The following is a 21,791-nucleotide window of genomic DNA, read 5'->3' as shown; positions in this document are numbered from 1 at the left end:
CAAAAGTTTGTTAATAAAAAAGAAGCCTCATTGCCTGCATTTCATGAATACTCTTTTAATAAAGCAAACCAGAGGGTGCTGGTAATCAATAACCACTCTCACAAAAGTCAGACAGAAAATACCAGTATGCAAGACACATCAGAGTGGCTGTGTTCAGATCATTGACCAGTCATTATAAATACCAAATTAGGAGAATAAAGATGAAAAGTCAATGTGTAGAAAACTCCAAATGATCAATCTAATTCAACTATTGTTGCCCCTAAAACTTGAAAAATGTACAAGAGTAAAATCAGTGATTCTAAAGAATACTATTCACCAACACAAAGCTGATGCTATCCTAAGGATAACAAAAGAACCTAAAAACCACCTTAGTTCCCAAACCTTACCACCTTGACCATCTTACCAAGCAGAGACATATGGCCAAAGATCAGTACTGCTTTGCTCAGTTTAAGTTTAAACAAGAGACTAAAAATACTGTTTCACTATTTTCATCACTAAGGATGATGATGACTTACTACAGTTGATCTTAATACTTCAGTATCTCAAGAAGTAGAAAAGTTACTAAAGAGGGTGCACTTGGTAAAAGTAGCTGGATTTAATGAAATATATTCAGAAGAAATCCATATTAGAAGCAAAAAAAAACCTGAGATATTCATCCTATCTCAATGAAGGACTTGAAAACGATGGGAAAAATCACAATCCATTAATATTACCACAATTATTTTCTAGTGTCCACAAAATATTTATGAAAATGAATTAAATATACATTGGCATAGACTTGGAGAAAATATTAAAAGGAAGCAGGCAAACTTTTACTGCTGATTACTACAAAAAACCATAATGCATAGTGCCACAGTTGACTCAGACATTTGGAAGATACAGGATCAATCCTAATTGTTGATTTTAAAAATGCTTTTAATTCTGTAGAGAAAGGCTGTCTTCCATTAAGGTATCTCCTAAGCATAGGTTAAGATCATAAAACATTCCTTGATTAATCCATGAAGAAAACTTTGTTCACTGACTTTCTGACCACTGGTACCAAGCAGGACTTGAAACTGGGAGCTATGCTCATTAAAAGAATTTGCTACTGGCATGGGGTCTTCAGCACAAAGTCTAAATTGGAACTTATATTTATATAATTCCTTAAATAATATTCTCAAATTGCTGCTGTTAACAATTAATATTATACTGTTCTCATTGATCCTGAACACTACACGATCCCTCTACAGATGTTCAGATGAGATTGGTTTAGCAATCCACAGGAAAGCACAGTGGTGAAGAATGCAAACTACTGAAATTATGAGTGGTAACTGGTTGGACCAAAGGTTAATAGACTAAAGGCTGGAATGGACATTGGAAACCTTTTGATTCAACTCTTGCATTTTAAAAATAAGGAAACTAAGGCAGCTAGGTAATGCAGTGTATAGAGCACCCGCTCTGAGATTGGGAAGAGCTAAATTCAATCTGGCCTCAGACACAACACTTTGTAGCTGTGTGACCCTGGGCAAGTTATTTCACCCCCAATTGCCTCAGCAAAAAAAAAATACAAATAAAGGAAACTAAGGCCTTGAGAGGCCAGATTATTTGTTCAAGAGTCATATAACTAGGATTAGAGGCAAGGTTTGAATTCAGGTCTTTTTGATCCCACTGCCTTATTTATTATATATTCGTGAGCATATTTTGGATAGGAGCCACAGATACATCATAAACTGGCTCCATGATTGAATAAGAGGCAGGAAAGAGTCACAACTGGGAATCTGTGAAATATTTTCAAGGATCTCAAGCAGTTCCTTGCCACAGCAGTCCATCTTTCAAACTCTTAATATCCTTTAGGCACTGCCACATGGCTGCAAAATATGGCAATCTATGGTCCCAGAAGAGTCAAGATTGCAGGTGACTCAAAGGAAAACTGGAGGTAGCTAAGTGATTGAATGGATAGACTAGCAGGTCTAGAGTTAGAAAAAACTCATCTTCCTAAGTTCAAATCTGGCCTCAGATACTTTCCAGCTGTGCAACCCTGAGCAACTCACTTAACCTGTTTTTTGTTTCAGTAGCTGTGTATCTCTCTCAAGAAAACCCCAAAAGGGCTCACAAAGAGTTGGATGTGATTGATAGATCTGCACAACAAAGGATAATCAAAAGAAGTATGACATAAGCAGTTTGTAGCATTCTATCAATGATGCATGTAGTTTAAAAATCAAGGATGAATAGGGAAAAAAAGACAGCATAAAATGAGAGTAAGAAAAAAAAGAGAAATACCCTGAGTTTTGGATTACCAATGAAAGAGAAGAAAAATCAGAGGAATACCTACAGCTCATCAGGCAGACTACCACTGCAGGATTGAAAGTAAGACATCATTAAGAATCCCATAGAATGAAAATGTGTAAAGGGGCTGGCCTCTGTTCCAATGGAGTCCTCACAGCAGAGAGTATGGAGCGCCATCACCATATCAGAGCAAGACATAAGATCTATATACAGCTACATATATTTTATGTAATATTATTACATAAACATATGTGATATATAAATATATTTGAGCATAGAGGAGACAGAGTCAGGTGATTTTTGATTCTGGTATGGTAGGTAATATTGAACAATATACAAGTTATTGAACAGGGGAAAGGTAAGATCTTACTAATTTGACCACAGTGTGCTATATAATGGGGAGTGGAAATCATTTTAAGGCCAGCTTGCAGATTGGTACAGTAATTCTTAACATCAGATGTCAAGTGATTAGGGTTCCACATGTAAATATCCTCTCTACCTTCCTTCTACCCTCGGGATCTATTACTTTGGTTCTTCTGTTTTTCTATTAATGCTACCCTTAGCGGTAGGGTAATGCAAGCAGGTATACATTAAATGAGGAAGAAAGCTGCAGAATAGATTGCCAAAGACAGCTCCCCTCCTCATTTGCCTTGATTGCTGGGAACCATTCTACAGAATCTAGAAAGAGAGCAGCTATTATGTCACCCTAGATAATTCCATCATAAGAACACTGAATTAGAATAATAGGACCTCAGGAATAACCCCATCATCTTACAGAGAAGTGGTGTTGTGTTCCAGTAGAAGCCTAGATTTGGAGTTAGAGGGTCCGGGGTCATAGCCCATCTCTCACAAATATGACCTGTGTGGCTTTGGGCAATTTACTAACCTCTCTGGGCCTCAGTTTACTCATTTGTAAGAGAAGTCTTTGCTCTCCAGATCTCTGACCTTGTCTCTCAAAGGTCACATGGAACAACATTAAATCTAGAATTTGGTTCCATTTCCTCTGGAATGTCATGAGGAGCTTGCGTGGGCTGGGAGGAGGCACTCTATAATTTTTAAAGGAATGATTCTTTTTCCTTTGTGTTCTGGGCCAAGGGACACAAGTTCATTTTCAAGGCAATTTTACCAAGACCATTTCTCCTTTCCAATTGCTGCCCTGCTCCCTTATCACCAGGTGATCAGAACACAATGATTACTTTGTGTTTTCCTAGTCATTCCCAGGCCTATTCTCTCCTAAACCTGAACAATTTCTCTGGGCCAGGAGACCAAGATATTCCTACAGCTGTGACTCCTTCCTGCATACATACTAATTACCCTGTAGATATATACCCATGATATGTACAGTCCTCCTACCACACACCTAAAATTCAGGTATGAACTTGAAGCACCTCATAATCATTACTAATTTCTGGTTCATTCACCCTTCTCCTTAGATGTTGTTTTACAACTTAATAATAATACTATTTAGCACTTTTCTTGCCTTTTAACTAGGCTACTTTATTATCTCATAAACCTCACTTCACACTACCTTAAGAGCAAATTGGGCAAGGGTTATTATTCTCCATTTAACTAATGGAGAAACTGAGTCATGGACAGGTGAAGCAGCTTGCTCAAAGTTTGTACCAGTAAATACTTGGCAGAGCTCAGAGAACTGTTAATGCTAGAGTGGTAACCCTGGAGAATTAGGGCTGGCACTGTAGCATCTGTTTCGCTGTGCAAAGACCAGCCAATGTTTTGGGGGTGCAGCCAAGAGTCCTTAGACCCAATGCCAAGTTTTTCCACTGAACTTCCTCACCAACAGTGACACATACTCCCTGAGGAGAGATGACAGCTGGGTTATTTCTATGTGGAGAGGGAAGAAAGGGGAAGTCTGGCCTGTGTATGCATGTGACATGAAGTCTGCTCCATAATTTTAATCTGTCACTCATCCCTGCCCCAAATGTCAAGTTAGCACTTTAAGATCTTCAGGTCATACTTTCTAGATTCAGCCTCTTAAAGGAAAGGTTCTGTCCAGATGCGAGATGCAATTAGATTCTATTATCTGTGTAAGCTAGGGGAAGGCGAAATTAAAAGATCAAGGATAAAGCATGACCCTGTGAGGAACACAAAGAAACCACCCTTCTTTTCACCACTCCTTGCTAGTTCTTCCTTCTACCTGGTCTTTGGAAGCAGAAATCCCTTCCTGGAATAAACAGCTACTCTGGCCACTGGCAAACTAATGGGGCATTTCCTAATGGGGACTAGAGGGATCAGATCATGTTTATATGATATATGTTATGCTATATTGTAGCAGTCACAAATGACACTACCTATTATTTTATATAGTTTTGTATCCCCCACTCAGAAAACATATACTGTATCGAGCCGTCACTACTCCACTTTAGTTACCTTGAGTCACAAAGATTCAGCTCATTTTGCTTGGAGCAGAATCTTTCTTATTCACTGTTTCCTACAAATTGGGTCCTAAATGACCCCGTGGATACCACGGCTTATCTGTTTTTGATGATCACTAAAAACACCTTAGTTTGACACATGAAGTGATTGGGGTTGAGGGAGGTTAAATCATTTGTCTGAGATCACAGAACTGGATCTGGATTTGGCTGGCTCTCGATCCCACATTTCTTTTCCTCTAGTTCTTTGCCCATGTGGTCCTCTCTGCCAGGGACAATGGTCACTGCTGGGGAACTTCTCAAATGAAAGCACTTTTACTGCCTTTGACACTTGTCAAGTAATTAATTTGACAATGTCTATTAATGTGCCACTTCAGCCTACCTAACAGCTATACCCTGTGCTAATATATGCCCCAAATATGCCTTTGTTTCCATTTCTGCTATTCCCTATGTACCTATGCTCCTAACATATGCCCCAAATAAGCCTGTATCCCTTTTCCTTTCTGCTGTTCTCTATGTATCCATGCTCCTAATATATACCCCAAATAAGCCCTGAATCTCTGTTTCCCTTTCTGCTGTTCCCTATGTATCTGTACTCCTTATACCCCAAAAAGCCCTGAATCTCTTTGTTTCTTTTCTGCTGTTCTCTATGTATCCGTGCTCCTAATAATGCCCCAAATAAGCCCTGCATCCCTTTGTTTCCCTTGTTGCTATTCCCTAAGTACAATTTATTCTTCTTTATCCTCTTCTGTTGAATTCTCACGTTATCGTTTAAAGCCTAATTAAGATGCCACCTCATCCATAAAACCACCTTTGATCCTCTGGTTAATATTTAAGCATTTTGAACCTCACATGGTACTTTGCTTCCTAAGGAAAGGCACAGTAGGCGCTAAATAAATGCTTGCTAACTCTTGACTTTTCATTTCGGTTAAGAATAGTCTTGTTCTTTCCCAGGCTCATTCTAATATGCTTTGGATCTCTACTGGCTATTTTTATTATACCTTTCAGAACATTTATGAAAGGTATAATAAATCAGAACATTTATAGTCTTCCCTATATTCAGATTTTTCGTCCCATACTCGTCTCACTTTTTTGCTCCAACTTGATCCTGGATTTTGGGAATCCTTTCTATTAGTGGCTTTCCTTCCACAATTCTTGACTTATGGAGCCAAGATTTGGCTTATTTCTTTGCTCTCTGCTTGTTTCTGCCAGCCTCTCCACTTCCACCATCACTCAACAATCCTTCTTGCAACGAAATTCAGGCAATTTATCTACATCAGGGCTTCTTAAATTTTTTCCACACATGATCCTTTTTGCCCAAGAAATTTTTATATAACCCCGTATTTGTAAGTATATAAATCAAACATTTACTGATAATAAATCATAATTTGCCAATCCTTACATTCAGTTATGTGACCCCACAGTTTAAGAAGCTTACTCTTTCCTTGTCTTTTGTTGCCATCATGTACAAATATCCAATTTCCTCAAGTAACTTTAGCACATGGATCAGCTTCTAATTTCTATTCTTCCTGCTATCATCCTTTCAAAGAATTCAATATTCATATTGATAAGCCTCTAAATTTCTAAAACTCCTCAATCCCCCAAATACTCTTTTCTTCTCTGATTTTAGTCACACAATTACATGGTCACAGTTTAGACTGTACTACTTCCAAGATTCTGAACTTTGAAATTAAACTCTCCCACCACAATCTTCCATCTTTTCTCTCACTCTAAACCACTCTTTGCTTTCACTGTGATTTCTTGATACTTGACCTTCTTATTCTCCCAGTTATTCTGAACCATTATGAAATGACATACCTTTCAGCCTTCACTTTATTAGTTAATAACATACCTTCTTAACCAGCCTTGATTTTATTGGTTCACTTTAATAATTCATTGGCCATCCCTCTAAGCCTTTTTAATCGCTGGATCTACTAATCTTCAATCTTGAGCAATCCTTAACACCTGGTTTTTTGATTTCTGCTCCTGGGCTGTTGAGAACCACCAGGGAAATTATTTAAAACAAACCGATTTCAAACACTATAAATGTATAGTGCTTAACTTCAGCTGGCTTCTCAATGCTTCTTAGAAACCCTTCTACTTTATTCTTAATAACTCCTTACCTCATTTCCCACAGCTGTTGTTCCAAACCTGTTCATCTCTCATCAAGTCCCCAACTACCCTCCCACCTCTGCAGTTATTGCAGATGACTTAGCCTCTCATTTCACTCAAAATTTGTCAGAATCATTGCTTATTGTCTCCTTCCCTTTTTTATTAGAGGAAGAGTTATCTCTATTCTTTAACAAGGATCTCTTTGCTTGGGGCCTTTGATCCCATTTCTTGCAAACACAAGTCAAAAGAAAGGATCCAGGAGGAGATGGTCAGTAATAACAAATTGTGCAAAGGTCAATGAGAATAAAACTTTTTTTAAAAGACTACTAGATTTGGCAATTAAGAAGTCATTTTAAGTAAAATAAATGGTGAGGATAGGAGTAAGATTACAAAGTGTTGGGGGGGAAGAGAGGGTTGTAAAGAATGGTTAGATACAGAGATTACTTTTTAAAGTTTGTTTAGCCACAAAAGAGAAAGGTTAACTAAATAGGGCAAGCAAGGTCAAGGAAAGTGAGTTTTTTTAGGATGGGAACCCTGAGCATGTTTCTAGGCAGATGGGAAGGAACCATTAAAGAGAAAGAGCTAGAATGAAAGAAGAGAGATGATTGATGGCTTTGACAATATTGACCCCATCTTCTTCTCTTTTCCTGGATATTCTCTTCTACATTGTTTTCTGAGATTACACATTTTTCTGTTTCTTCTACCTCTCTAAATGGTGAAAATGTCTTTTCTACTGAGTCTTCCCCAACATTCTGTCCTAGATCCTTTCCTTTTCTTTCACACTCTCCTCTGACATCACCTAACATCTGTTCACAGGCAATGAATATCTGTTCTATTACTGATTTTCTTGAGATATATCTTTTATTTCCAACTGCCAAGAAGAGTTCTGAATGTATCACTAACAACTCATACAACATCTTCAAACAGAATAGGGACTTAGGAAATCATTAAGACCTTAGTCGAATCTTCTGACACTTATTAATTGTATATCCCTAAGCAAGTCAACTAACCTCTCTCTGCCTTATTTCCTTCTCTATAAAATAAGAATACTAGACATAAGGGCCTATAAGATTTCTTCCAGTTATAAATCTGTGATCCTATATCAAACTTAATTAAAAAAAAAAAACATTCTCAAGTAGTATTCTCCCACCTGATTTACTATTTGTCAACACAGGATCATTTATCTGGTCTCCCATAAACACAACTTTGATAGCATTATCAAACACCTTTCAGAGCCAATCAGTTACCAATCCTATTACTTCTACCTGCCTCCATGATCTCTCTAGAAACTTCCCCCTCCATTATTCATTATTTCTATCTCAGGAGAGACCTTTCAGAATTCAGAGGAAACTATTGGGGAAAAGGTTAGAATAATTCGTATTTTTCTTGGAAATCAACATCTATCAAAACCATTCCCCTCCTTCAAAAGATTTGTCTCCTAGAATTTAAGGTTCCATAAACTTTCCTCTACTAATCATTTTCCCTCTTAGTTTTCAGCCCTAATAATGTCATATTGTTTCTTTGACTCATGAAATTACTGCCCAGAATTCAAGATGGCAGCCAAAGAGCTTCCTATTATCTGTTTTTAAAAAAATCTCTGTTATGATAATAAAAATTAAAAAATGACTCTGAGCAAGTCATTTAGCTAAGGGTCCCCAAAAAAGTTGTGGAAAAGGAGCTGATGTGCCTTGACAGCAGGAGTTTTTGTGTTGGAAATTACTCATTATCAATGAAATACTGACATCACCACCACCATTGCTAGATTTTTACAGCTCCTGTGGATCCTAAAACAGTTTTTTCATGACAACTCTGTAAGGCTGGCAGGCAGAAGTTATTACTTCCACTTTACAACTGAGGAAACCGAAGTGAAGTGACTTGGTTATGAAGCTAAAGTCCAAAAATCAACAGCCATTTATTAAGTGCCTATTATATGCTGGGCACAGTGCTATGAACCTTATTCTTACTCTGTAAGAACCCTAACATACATCTCCAGCCATGAAGAAAACCTTCCATCACACATCTCCTGCAAAGAGACCCTAGAATATCGCCCATCTCCACACTGTGCCAGCCTGCTTAGCATCCCCAGGAAGCTGAGATCTGGGCAGATTCCCATGTTCTATTGCCACAGTGACTCAGAATAATGAGGCTGGAAGGAGCTTGGAAGAGCCAGAGAGATCCTCCTTTTCTACTGGGAAGAACTATATTTAAGCTAGCCCAGACATGAGAATCTATCCAGAAAAGCAGTCCCCAACCCCCACACTTCTAGAAATCTCCTTTAGGCACCAAAGGACATGAGACAGATGTTTTTATGATGATTTCAGAGTTCTGAGTTCTCAGATCAAAGGTGTTCTAATAAACATAAGCTATTATTCATTTAGCATTCATTCAGCAACTTATTCACTGAGCTGGGTCTACCATATGAAAGCATAATGCTAGGGGTGGATAGCTGCCTATACAAATCATATGTGAACCTAACTTTTTTCCTTATAACACACACCAGGAAAAACTCTTGAAGTGTGACTTTACTTGGTTTTTCTGTCCTGAGAATCTTTCCCCCTGGAAAATGAACGAACATCTGCCTTTAGGGGCCAGCTACATGAAGCACGGTAGGAGGGAAGGGGTTGTACTAGTGAGAGGACCTGGAACCTTCCTAAGTTGAAGCAAATGTTCTACAACAACTTTCTGTTGTGCGCAAGGACCCCAAAGCAGCAAGACCTGATCGTCCAATGATCAGAACCCAACTGCCTATGCTGGAAATATTCAAGGCTCACTAATCTTAACACTGTCATGATCTGTACCAAAACGGCTCCCTGATGCCAGGCTCAAAGCGACAGCATCACAAGCATCCCAAGGCTCACGGGGGAACATTTACCTTCTTAAACTAGTCTCATATTCAGTTTTTTGTTTGCTTAGTTCTGCCTTGAGCTCTGTGACCAAGCTCTGCAGGGCATGAGAACACTGCACAGAGTCCCTGGACATGGTGTTAAAATTGTTCCCCTCGCTGCTGCTGCCGTTCAGGGTGCTGACGCAGACCGCCAGCCTCTCAGTACTGTCCCCCAGTTCTGTCGGTTTGATGTCGTTGCTGGAAGCCGGGGAGCTTTGGGATGGCCATTCGAAGCGGGCTGAGTTGCAGGGTGAGGAGCCGCTGGCGTAGCAGACTGGGCAGTTGTTGACTGAGTCTACCACAGAGATCTCGCAGGAGGAGGTGGACCAGGCCATGCTGGCCACACTGTGGGCACTCGTGGAAGGACTTCCTGAAGGGACGTTGTCATAGGTGGAGAGTCTCTGCGGTAAGTTGGAGTCTTTGGCCCTGTCGCCGGAGGAGGTCCGACGGTGACCTCGAAGGGAGGACAGCCCATTCATGAGCCAGTTTCCACTGCTGGGAAGGGTATTGATGTCCAAGGAAGAGCTGACTAGCTTAGGGCTCCCCGACTTGGCCCCCGATTGCCGGAAGGAGTACTTCCAGTTGGGCAAAGTTTGGACCTTCTTACTGGGACTGGTGGCGGCTTTGTTAGGGCAAATCTGGGTACGCCGACTGATCCGCTCTTGGGTAGGCTTGGGAAGGGTCCCCACCGTGGCGCTGTCCAGGGAACTGGTCCTCTTAGAAGGTCCATCAGTGAGACCGGGAGAGTTGGTCTCTTTCCAGCCTTCCTCCACATGCTCCTCCAAGATCCATTCTGCTGCGCTACGTGGAGGGGCAGACTTGACTTCTGGCTTCGGGGCTGGGGTATCACTGGGGACATCACTGGAAGCATCGCTGTGCGCAGCACTGAAGAGCTGGCTGTGCTTGCTAATCAGGATTGTCATGAGATGCTGGACAAGGGATGTACCTGGGAGGAAGCAGAGGGAGATCGTGAGGGCTTGAGGTTCCTGCTGTGATGCAGGAGAACTTGATGGTCCACCCCCATAGAAATGGCAGGCAGAACGCCAACTAGAAAAACTGGACATATACTTGGGAATTTCCACTCTTGAAATATTTTATATATACATGTGTATATTTGTATTTATGTGTATAGCCATATATATACATGTTACCTATACATACATGTGTTTATGTATATATTTATTGTATTTATACATTCATGTTACATAAACATATTATATTTGTGTTCATCTCTCATTTCCTCCTAACTCTAAATCTCTAAGGAAGCTAGTGGAACAATAGAGAGCTCAGAAAGACCTAAGCTCAAATCCAGCCTTGGAACCTACTAGACACATGACCCTGTCTCAGTTTCTTTAATCATAAAATGTGGATAATAATAGCATCTATTTCCCAGCGTTGTTGGGAGGATCAAATAAGATAGCATCTATAAAAAGGAGTTAGCACAGTGCCTAATACATAACAGATGCTTAATAAATGCTTATTCTCCTTCTTTTCCCTATGCCAAGCTTACTATGGGGAATACTCACAAGTTCTCTAAATCTGTATGTTTGAGTGCCATGTAACTGATCTGTACAGCCCCGTAGCCAACTAGGATAGTAACTGCTTTAGGTTAAATTTGGCTCTTTCCCCTCTCCCCATTCCTGGACAACAGTCATCTATACCGCCTCACCATGGTATGTTGCTTTTCTGTTGTTATGGATGGATATTTTTATATGTAAATATAATGATCACTACAGCAATGGAGAAATTCCCAAAGGTTTGAAATTAAAGGTGAAGAAGGTGTTAATCATCTCAAACCCTGGGCAATATGTAAAGATCTAACCTTACTTTCAGATGCTCAATGGGGATCCAATTTTAGATTCAAATTTCTTTAAATTTAATCAAGTGATACATAAAGGCTGGAAGATGTTTGCTCATTTCTGAGGTCTCCCTTTTAAAAAATACATCCTAAATGAGATTTCCTAGTTATTCTCCAGTTTTTCCATCACACACAGATATTTATACACATAATACATATATGTATAAACCCACATACATATACATGTATACATAGACACTTTCAGCATGCTGCTTATTAGGCTCTCTACACAGCTGTAACTCAGCATGATACATGTACTTTTTTTGTTGTGGATAAGGATAAAATTTATTCCTTAACTGTGTAGGTTACTGGAACCTTCTCTGAAACTTACAGTATTGGGAGTGAGTTGTCCTGGGGAACTGAGGGGTACGGTAACTTTTCCCCAAGTCACACCATGAGTATGAATCTGAGCTGTATGAATGTAGACCTTCCTGAACCTGAGATCAGCATTCTCCCTAAGAAGGCTGCTTCTTAACCTCTCAGTTACTTCTTAGCAAAAAGAACTAGTGATCTGGGATGAGCTCTGGCCCTTCCTTGGTGTGGCTCTGGCTTTATGCCCATCTTCCTATTTTTGGTCCCAACATCCTTGGTCTTTGACTCTTTCCATGGGGTCTCCACCACCCCCTTCCTATCTCTCAAAAGAAGGTGTATTTTATGCTGTTTGCACAATGAGCAGTTTGTGGTTCTTGCCCTGGGTGCAAAACGTCCTAGTTAGGGATCCTACCTTATAAATGCCCAGAGCACCTAGAAAGCTTAAATGGTGTGCCAATAAAAGTCTGGGCTCCATGTGTACGTATCAGAGTTAGGGATTATAGGAACTCTTTAAGTTGTACTTATAGGTCTGTTTTGCTAGAGGAAGTGCTTCAATCCATATGCATAGCAATGAAGTCATAGGCTTAGTACCAAAAAACTATGAGAGCATGTGTATAAATATGTGAGTATACATACACATACATATATGTACACACAAATATATTGCATAAATGTATGTATATACCACACATATGTATGCCATGTTACATTTATATATATACAAATAAATACATATATGATATAAATGTGTGTACATACACTACACATGTATGTATACTATGTCACACTTCCATATGTACAAATATATAAGCACATATCACAAGTGTATCATACAGGTATGTGTATAATCTACATCAGGGGTCCTCACACTTTTTAAATAGGGGGCCAGTTCACTGTCCCTCAGACTGTTGGAGGTTTGGACTAGAGTAAAAACAAAAACTCACATTCTGTCTCTGCCCCTCAGCCCATTTGCCATAACCTGGTGGGCCGCATAAACGTCCTCAGCGGGCCACATCTGGCCTGCAGGCCATAGTTTGAGAACCCCTGATCTACATGTTTGTTGTGTAGATCGCCTCTTGGGAGCTCAATGTATAAAGCCCACCATATTTCTAATTCCCCAACCTTCCTTCTCTTCAATCACTGTGCTGCCCGAACACCCAATCCGTTGCTAAGATCTACCGATTTCAGCTTTGCAGCATCTCTCAAATACACTCCTTTTTCTCCTCTGATACATCCACAACCTTGGTACCCCCTCGTCACCTTATCCCTGGACTCTGCTAGCTGCTCGGCCTGCCACCAATCTCTTTTTACTCCAATCTATTCTCCATTCAGTCACCAAAGTGATTTTACTGAAGTGCTGGTCCAGTCACATCACTCTACTACTCAGTAAATTCCTGTGGCTTCCTATCACCTTAAAGATCAAATCAAAACCCTTCCTAACCTAGGGTTACCTTTTCAGTCTTTTTTTTTAAATACCTTATATTTTCTCATCTATGTACTCTGTCAGGGGTCATGGGCCTCCTTGCTGATCCAGAAACAAGACAAAGATAGAAATATCTAAGCTGGGCCTTTTCTCTGGCATCCCTTATGACTAGAAAGGTTTTCTGGTTTCTTTCAAGTCCTAGCCAAAATCCCGCCTTCTAAAGGAAGATTTTCCTACTACCTTCTTAGTTCTAGTGCCTTCCTTCCGTTAATTATTTTCTATTAATTCTATACATATAGCATGTTTGTACATATTTGCTAACTTATGTCTCCTCCATGAGACTGTGAGCTCCTTAAGGCCAGGAAATGAATTTTGCCTTTTTCTCTACAGAGCTTAGCATAGTGCCTAGCATACACTAGGCACTTAATAATGTTTATTGGCTGACTGTACTTTTTGATGGGTCCAAACCTGGTTCTCTATGGATTGTCTGAGCTGGGGCTGACAGATACCCATGGATCCTGCGCCTCTCTTCTCACCCACATTGTACTTAATGAAATGATTTAAACCCTTTTACATTTTTAGAATGAGTCATGCCCCAGAACTGGGGCCTGGTAGACATGTTTTTATAATATAATTACAAATAAAAATTCATGGAACTACAGCAAAACCAACAGTCTAACTTCTCCCCGCCCTAAGCCTTGCAATCATGAAGTCTATTCATGCACAATCAATCCCCTCTGCATCCAGGCCCAATGCCCTTCTTAGTTTGGCTGAAGTTTCAACTGCTCAAAATTTAGCCAAATGATAAAGGTGGACTAGAGGTAAAGAAGGGTTCAGGATTCAAACATTGTGGTCTTTGAGGTTAACTGGTTCAATCTTATTCTACAGATGATGGAAACAGACTTCTTGAAGACTTGTCCAATGGCAAAACTAGAACTAGAATTTGTGTGAGGAGCCTTGATGCTTGATCACAGGAACATCTATTTAGAGCTGGAAGAATTCTTAGGAATCACATAACCTAACCTCATTTCCGAAAATGTTAAGAAACTTATTTCAGTTCACAAATCTAGTTCTTGACAGAGCTGGAAACAGAACCCAGGCAGGCCTCCTGACTTCCAGATAAGAGTTTGTTTCCATTACCCTACTAGCTACAAGACCCTGAGCAAATCATTTATCTCTGTTTGCCTCAGTTTCATCATATGTAAAATGAGCTGGAGAATGAAATGGCAAGCCACTCCTGTCTCTTTGCTAAGAAAACTCCAAATGGGGACATGAAGAGTGAGACATGATTCAACAACTGAACAACAACGACATATTCTCCCCTAACTAGTAGGTGGGGAGAAGGTGCAACTTGGTGGCTCAGTGGAGAGAGTGCTTGGTCTGGAATCAGGAAAACTCATCTTTGTGAGTTCAAATCTGTGCTCACAAACTTACTGTGTGACTCTGGGTAAGTCACTTAACCCTGTTTGCCTCAATTCCCTCATTGGCAAAATGAGTTGGAGAAGGAAATGGCAACCATTCCAGTGTCTTTGCCAGGAAAACTCCAAATGGGATCACAATGAGTAGGACACGACTAAACTGACTGAATAACATATTGGAAATACTGGGCAATCCAACTAGAAAAGCCAAGTATATTCCTGGTGAAATTTTTCCAGTAGGCAGATGTTGCTGAACTCTGGAAAACCTGCTTTCGAGGCAAGTGTGAAAGTGGAAAATGCAATGTAAGCGAAATGAGGCACAAACATGTAAAAACCAGTAAGAGTCACAAGGAACAGATTAAAATCATACCTACTAAGGCAGTAAAAAGAAGGCTGACTTTGGAACCCTAGGACTGGAGTTCAAATCCCAGCTCTGTCACTTACTACCAGTGTGATGTTAGTCTCTGTGCATTTAAATTTCCCCATCTCTGGAAATAGGGGTGGGGGAATTAAAGGAACATTGGATATAATGGCCTCCAAGGATCCTTCCAGCTCTAATTTTGACCAACAACAACAGCACATACACATACAACACATATACACTGTCTGATTACTGATATGGGATTATTGAATTTGGCTAACTGCTTTTTAACTCTTATTTAGTGTTAGTTGAGAATAAGGAAAGGGAAGGATTTTTGAGAAATAAGTGTGACATAAATACAAAAAACATGAAAAAAAACTTATTTTTAAAAGAACAAGAAAGACAAATTATTCATACAATGATTCTGGCAGTCAAAGAGCTGGTTAATCTTCCAAAACAAGATTTTGTTATGGATGAAGATTCTCATTTGAATTCTCATTCATGTGTTGTGTGTCTCACAAAGCTATTTACCTGTGTCTAGTAACACACACAATTATAAACAAACCCCTGGAAACCCAGCTTTAGAGCAGGTAACCGCAGTACTTACATGTGAGACTCAGAGCAAAAGTTTAGGTTCTGATCATTGTTTCAAACCTTTGGATAGAAAACAAAATCTGTAGGATGTGAAGGGAGGAAGATAGGGGACAAATACGGGATGACAAACCTAATAATTTTAGACCAGTGGTCCTCAAACTTTTTAAATAGGGGGCCAGTTCACTGTCCCTCAGACTGTTGGTGGCCGGACTATAGTAAAAACAAAAACTCACACTCTGTCTCCACCCTTCAGCCCATTTGCCATAACCCAGCAGGCCACATACGCGTCCTCAGTGGGCCACATCTGGCCTGCGGGTCGTAGTTTGAGAACCCCTGTTTTAGACTTTCTAAAAGTATCATGAAGCATCTCAGAGAAATGCAGTCATTCTTTCTAAATCAATGGCCGTTTGAACAGCCAACTCAACTACTGTACTCATAAAGCCCCTTTCTTCTGTAGCAGGCTGAGGCCCCACAAGCTTTAAAAACACCCACTTTTTTATGAGTCAACAAATTGTTTAGACACTTTTCCTTTGGAGCTATTTGAAGTAGAAATGCCCCACTTCAACTTGGAATTGAACAATGGCTGAGTTTCTTTTTTTTCTGAGAAAGGAAGGGAAAGGGAAAGGAATAAGCATTTGATGATGTTTACTATGTGTCAGGGATCATGGTATATCCTTATCAAATATCTCACTTAATCCTCACCACCCTTCTGTGAGGTTATTGCTGTTATGATCCCCATTTTACAGGCCAGCAGATGACTTGTCCAAAGTCACATAACTAGTGTCTGAGGCCAGATTTGGACTCTCCTGATCTACCTAGCTGCCTCAAGGACGATGCAGCCAGTCAAAAAGGGATGACCCAACGGACTAAGTTAATCCCATTTATAGTCAAAGAAATAATGATCAATCTCAACATTACTATATCATCATGATTACCATCATGACAAAATAGCACTAGGTGATTATATGCTTCAGCTCCACTCTAGGTGACGCACAAAGTAAGCTTATCAGGTACAACATTTACATGTGGGGATCTTACAATTTAGAACCAAACTGGGCTTCATCATCAAATACTTACTGAGCAACTATACAATGTGTATTATGCTGGGTTCTGGAAGACTAGGAAATATATCTAAGAATAATAAAAAGAACTAAGACATGAAGCACTTCAAAATTTACAAAGTGCTTATATGCAAAAACTTTGTTTATATACATATATAGAGACAAATATTTTATATATACATATATGTGTATATTCTGTGTATACATATCTATGCATACATATAATATACATATATATGATCTTAACAGCAATTATAGATGGTAAATGGCGTTAGTATAGAGGTCAAGTATCTTGCTCAGGGTCATGTAGCTAATGTCTGAAACAGTAATTTGATCATCCTGGATCCAGGTCAAGTCTGCTGCATTTGTTGAGCAATATGTACCAAAAATTGTGCTAAGTAAATAAAAATACAAACAGAAAGGCAGTCTTTGCTCTTTAGAAGCTTATAATCTTAACAGGGGTAAGGCAACACAGAAAAATGAGAGAGGTGGGGAAAGGGAAGCTTCTGGTCCAGATATCTATCCACTATACTACCTTAATTGTCTCAACATATCACACATGCTCTCTGTCTTGACAAATGATCCATAGTACAATAATGCCCAGTCTATTCCTATCACCAAAATTTTAAGAGTTCTATTCTTGGTGTAGCCTTGGACATTCGGTAAACACTGAAAGCATGCTATCTTAGAAGAACAGTTGCAAATCCTGGGGAAGAGACTTGGGAAATGTGATGGTTAAGCTTTGTGAGTGCTGCATGTAGAACCAAGGTCAAATGTAAACTGTTCAATGTTTAAGTAAATGTGAACAACACTAATTTATGGCAGCGAACAATTCTAAAGAAAGGCACTGCCGTAGAGCAGATAAAGAGCTGACCATGGAGCCAGGAAGACCTACCTTCAAGTTGGTGATCCTTATATAAATCACTCAACCTCAATATTTTAGACAAGTCTCTTACTGCAATGCAGAGAAGGTTCTATTTTACATTGATAGAGGGAATTTCTTCCTCCAAGATTTCCTTATATTAATAAAATCACAGATTCCATATCTATCCCCTAAAAATCCTAAATCCATTTCAAGATTAAGCTTTTCTTTGGGGTTAAAGAGTCCATTTATTTCACATATTGCATAGTGTATATATGCAGGCAGAAGGCTTCCAACCATACTGTCAACATATGGCCTCAGCAAGGAAAAGCTTGAGCAAAATAAAAATGGTAGGTGGGCAGCCATTGTTCAATTCCAAGTTGAAGTGGGATGTTTCCATTTCAAATGGCTCCAATGGAAAAATTCATAAGCAAACTCATAAAAAAGTAGAAGTTTTAAAAAGCTTGTGTGGAATCTACCTGCTACAGAACAAAGGTGTTTTATGCAAATGGTAGAGGAAATGATAGTGGAGACTGACTCTTCCTACAACTATTAAGGAACAATGACCACATTTCCTTAGAATACGTGGTGATGCTTTTACAAAACCCAGGTGTTATCCAGCCATTCTGGAGAGCAATTTGGAACTATGCTCAAAAAGTTATCAAACTGTGCATACCCTTTGACCCAACAGTGTTACTACTGGGCTTATATCCCAAAGAGATCTTAAAGAAGGGAAAGGACCTGTATGTGCAAGAATGTTTGTGGCAGCCTCTTTGTAGTGGCCAGAAACTGGAAACTGAGTGGATGCCCATCAGTTGGAGAATGGCTGAATAAACTGTGGTATATGAATGCTATGGAATATTATTGTTCTGTAAGAAATGACCAACAGGATGATTTCAGAAAGGTTTGGAGAGACTTACATGAACTGATGCTGAGTGAAATGAGCAGGACCAGGAGATCATTATACACTCCAACAACAATACTGTATGATGATCAATTCTGATGGACGTGGCCCTCTCCAACAATGAGATGAACCAAATCAGTTCCAACAGAGCAGTAATGAACTGAACCGGCTACACCCAGCGAAAGAACTCTGGGAGATGATGATGAACCACTACATAGAATTTCCAATCCCTCTATTTTTGTCCGCCTGAATTTTGGATTTCCTTCACAGGCTAATTGTACACTATTTCAAAGTCCGACTCTTTTTGTACAGCAAAAGAACTGTTTGGACATGTGTATATACATATATATGTGTGTGTGTATACATATATATGTGTGTGTGTGTATGTGTGTATACATATATATATATATATACAGTATTTAATTTGTACTTTACCATATTTAACATGTATTGGTCAACCTGACATGGGGGGGAGGGGAAAAATTAGAACAAAAGGTTTGGCAATTGTCAATGCTGTAAAATTACCCATGCATATCTGGTAAATAAAAACTATTATTATTTTTTAAAAACCCAGGTGTTAGGTTGGTATGCACAAAATTTTGAAAGACTAGAAGTTTTTATAACAAAGTAGATCTTTCATGAAGAACCTTCTAGAATAACATGGACAAATCACTTAGGATGAGAAATCTTGGCTGAGTTGCTGTAATCTGCATCAGTAAATACAAAGTCCCTAGTGATCTACTGAGGTTTCAAACTTAAGGAAATAAGTTTTAAAGGACTTCTTATTTATTTAACCTATATAAAATCGTTTGCTCTCTTGGTGGCGGTGAGGGAGGGAGAAAAATTTGGATTGCAAAGTCTTACAATGCATGATGAAAAACTATCCTCACATGTTTTTGGAAAATAAAATACTATGTTTAAAATTAAGTAAGTCCATCTGGATTGTTTTTATACCCTGGGGCCAACACCACCTGATTTTATTACTAACCCAAGGCATGTGGCCATGAAATCCTGCTTAGTGATACTCAATTCAATATCTAAATTATTGTTTATTTCAGTAAAGTTCAAGGTGAGCTCATTATTGTTTGATTGTTCATCAATTCATTAAAAGCTAGGCTGTTTCTAAAGGACATCATTCACTTAACTTGAATAAATTATTATTTATATACATGTATATGTATGTATATGTATGCATGTGTATGATTTGTAAGCATTTTACATACATTATCTCATTCGATCCTTCCTATAATCGTGTGATCATAGACAGAAGATTGCCTTTATTTATAGATGAGGGGAAAGTTTCAATGTGAACAAAGGCACATTAAGTTGGCTAATACAGTGGAAAGAGCTAATTTTGGACGCAGAGTTCCTAAACCACGCCACCTGTTATGGGAATGACACTGAGCAATTCCCTTCAGTTTTCTGGGCCTTGGCTGCTTCATCTGTAAAAATGAGGGAGCCAGACTAGGTAATTTTCAGTATAAGGTCCCTTCCTCTCTTAATCTATAATTGTATAAAATCTCTGGTTCTAAAGGTTAACAAATGCATCAACACCTACCTGTGATGAGCCCAGTCCACGGAGGCTTGGAAATATGTGCCTTACTAGACTCAGAACTGCTTCAGTATATATTAGACATAAGAGGATGAAGACCTCATTTTAAAAAAAAACAGTTAAGTCTTTCATCCTTAAAACTATTCCTTAATGATTTACAATATAATTACTGATTGGTAATGTATGAAATTGTATAACCATCTTCAGTCCCAACCACCAACATATTTATGTCAACAAAGTCTGAAGGCAATCCATGTGAGGGCTAAAGAGAGATGTAGAGAGGGAACTAGCTTTGTCAAAGACCTCACTTCTACAGTGGTTTTGTCAAGTGGGCTTCTGTCGGGAAACTTTGTCTGCCTTCAAGTGTATGTGACCCATGTCAACTTGCTTTTGATTTTTATTGCCCAACAAAACCCTCTGGTACCTTCCATGATTGTCACTGGATCTTCTTTTTTGGGACGTAAGATATTTGGCCCAAACACTGTAGCAAGGTTCTGGACACTCATCTTGTTTATATTCGAGTGAGCCTGAACTTCATCCAAAAACCTTGAAAAATCCAAGAAACAAAGGAACAGAATATTGGTTCCATATTTACTGGGTACTTCCTTTTCCCCTTGCCCCTCATTTAATAATCATCTATTTCCTCACTTCCATTCCCAGACTTATGCCCATTATTTCTTGGGGGCGGGGAGATCTCATAACTAGCCAACTGAATTTATCTCATGCAAAAAAGAATAAAAAAAAAAGGAGATTTACATGTTGATCTATTGGCCAACAGGAAGTTACTATTCACTGTCAATATCTTTCCTATCCCCCAATTATCAAACTGTGGAAAGGGCAGATTGGGGTAGCTTCAAACCAAAATAGGAACAAAAGGGACTTACAAAGCCTGACTATTTATGATTCTACAAGTTCCACATTCAATACAGAGGTGATTTTCCAATCACTTAATTTCACTTAAGTCTCCATCTCCTCCAAGCTTTAATCAAACACTCCCACCTTGCTTAGAGAAGATGGTAATCACACCCTGCACACATTTTAAGGCAGAACCCAAGAGTCTAAAGTAGAAAGGAAGGTTAGATGAGAGAAGCATAAAGAATGCTCCAGCTTAGGGAAATGGCTTCATAAGGCACTGGGATGAGACATCAAAGATATTATTTAGGTCCACTGGCTTTCTGTTTCACCATAGGAGAATCAACCTCTCAGTACAACTAACCAAAGGGATTTAAGTACCCTTTTCCCACCCCATTCCCAATGCTACTTACTTGCATATGTACTTGAGAAGATTATAATTTGCCTGTGGAAGATTTTTCACTTGCTTAGCCAACTCCAGAGTGCCCTTAGAGTCCAAATAGGAGGGAAAAAAACCACACATCATTTAAGGAAGGTAATAATTTTACTTTGAATGTATGCTATACCTTTCTTAGGCTGAGATGAAACAATACAGCATCACTTAGAAGTTTTATTCTCCTTCCTCCCTCCCGCAGAAGTGAGGAAACTGAGGTTTGGAGCACTAAGAAAGTAGTTTTTTTTCTTTTTTTCTTTTGCCCCAAACTCTAAATAATAAATTTGTTTTTCTCTTTACTTGAATGGGGGAAATCTGAGTATTCATGGAATCAGTGACTGAAGAGAAGCTTATAAGGAGCTAGAGTGAGTTTTCCCCAGGAATGAGACAGATACTCGTGCTCAGGAATAACCTTTATTTCGGTAAGTTTATGATGAAAGGAAGGAGGTTACAAAATGTATGGGGTCGGTCAATTAATTCATCCTGTCTTTAGGAGAGAAGATCTCTTAT

At 39.2% G+C, this 21,791-nt stretch overlaps 1 protein-coding gene across 10 annotated transcripts in view; it reads right to left on the bottom strand.

Moving 5' to 3' along the window:
- Positions 1-21,791, bottom strand: part of ARHGAP22 (Rho GTPase activating protein 22) — a 400,236-nt gene that overhangs the window by 2,533 nt on the left and 375,912 nt on the right. For all 10 annotated transcript variants that reach the window (XM_074296121.1, XM_074296123.1, XM_074296122.1 and 7 more), the window contains 3 exons: positions 21,262-21,335; positions 20,421-20,542; positions 9,640-10,597 (listed from right to left, as the gene is read on the bottom strand). In XM_074296121.1, the coding sequence (XP_074152222.1) occupies positions 9,640-10,597; positions 20,421-20,542; positions 21,262-21,335 (1,154 nt within the window). The remainder of the gene's footprint in view (positions 1-9,639; positions 10,598-20,420; positions 20,543-21,261; positions 21,336-21,791) is intronic.

The sequence above is a fragment of the Sminthopsis crassicaudata genome, chromosome 2 (assembly GCF_048593235.1).
Source record: "Sminthopsis crassicaudata isolate SCR6 chromosome 2, ASM4859323v1, whole genome shotgun sequence".
Taxonomy (NCBI): Eukaryota; Metazoa; Chordata; class Mammalia; order Dasyuromorphia; family Dasyuridae; genus Sminthopsis; species Sminthopsis crassicaudata.
The sequence above is the reverse complement of the archived record's forward strand: the minus strand, read 5'-3'. Positions and strand labels throughout refer to the sequence as shown.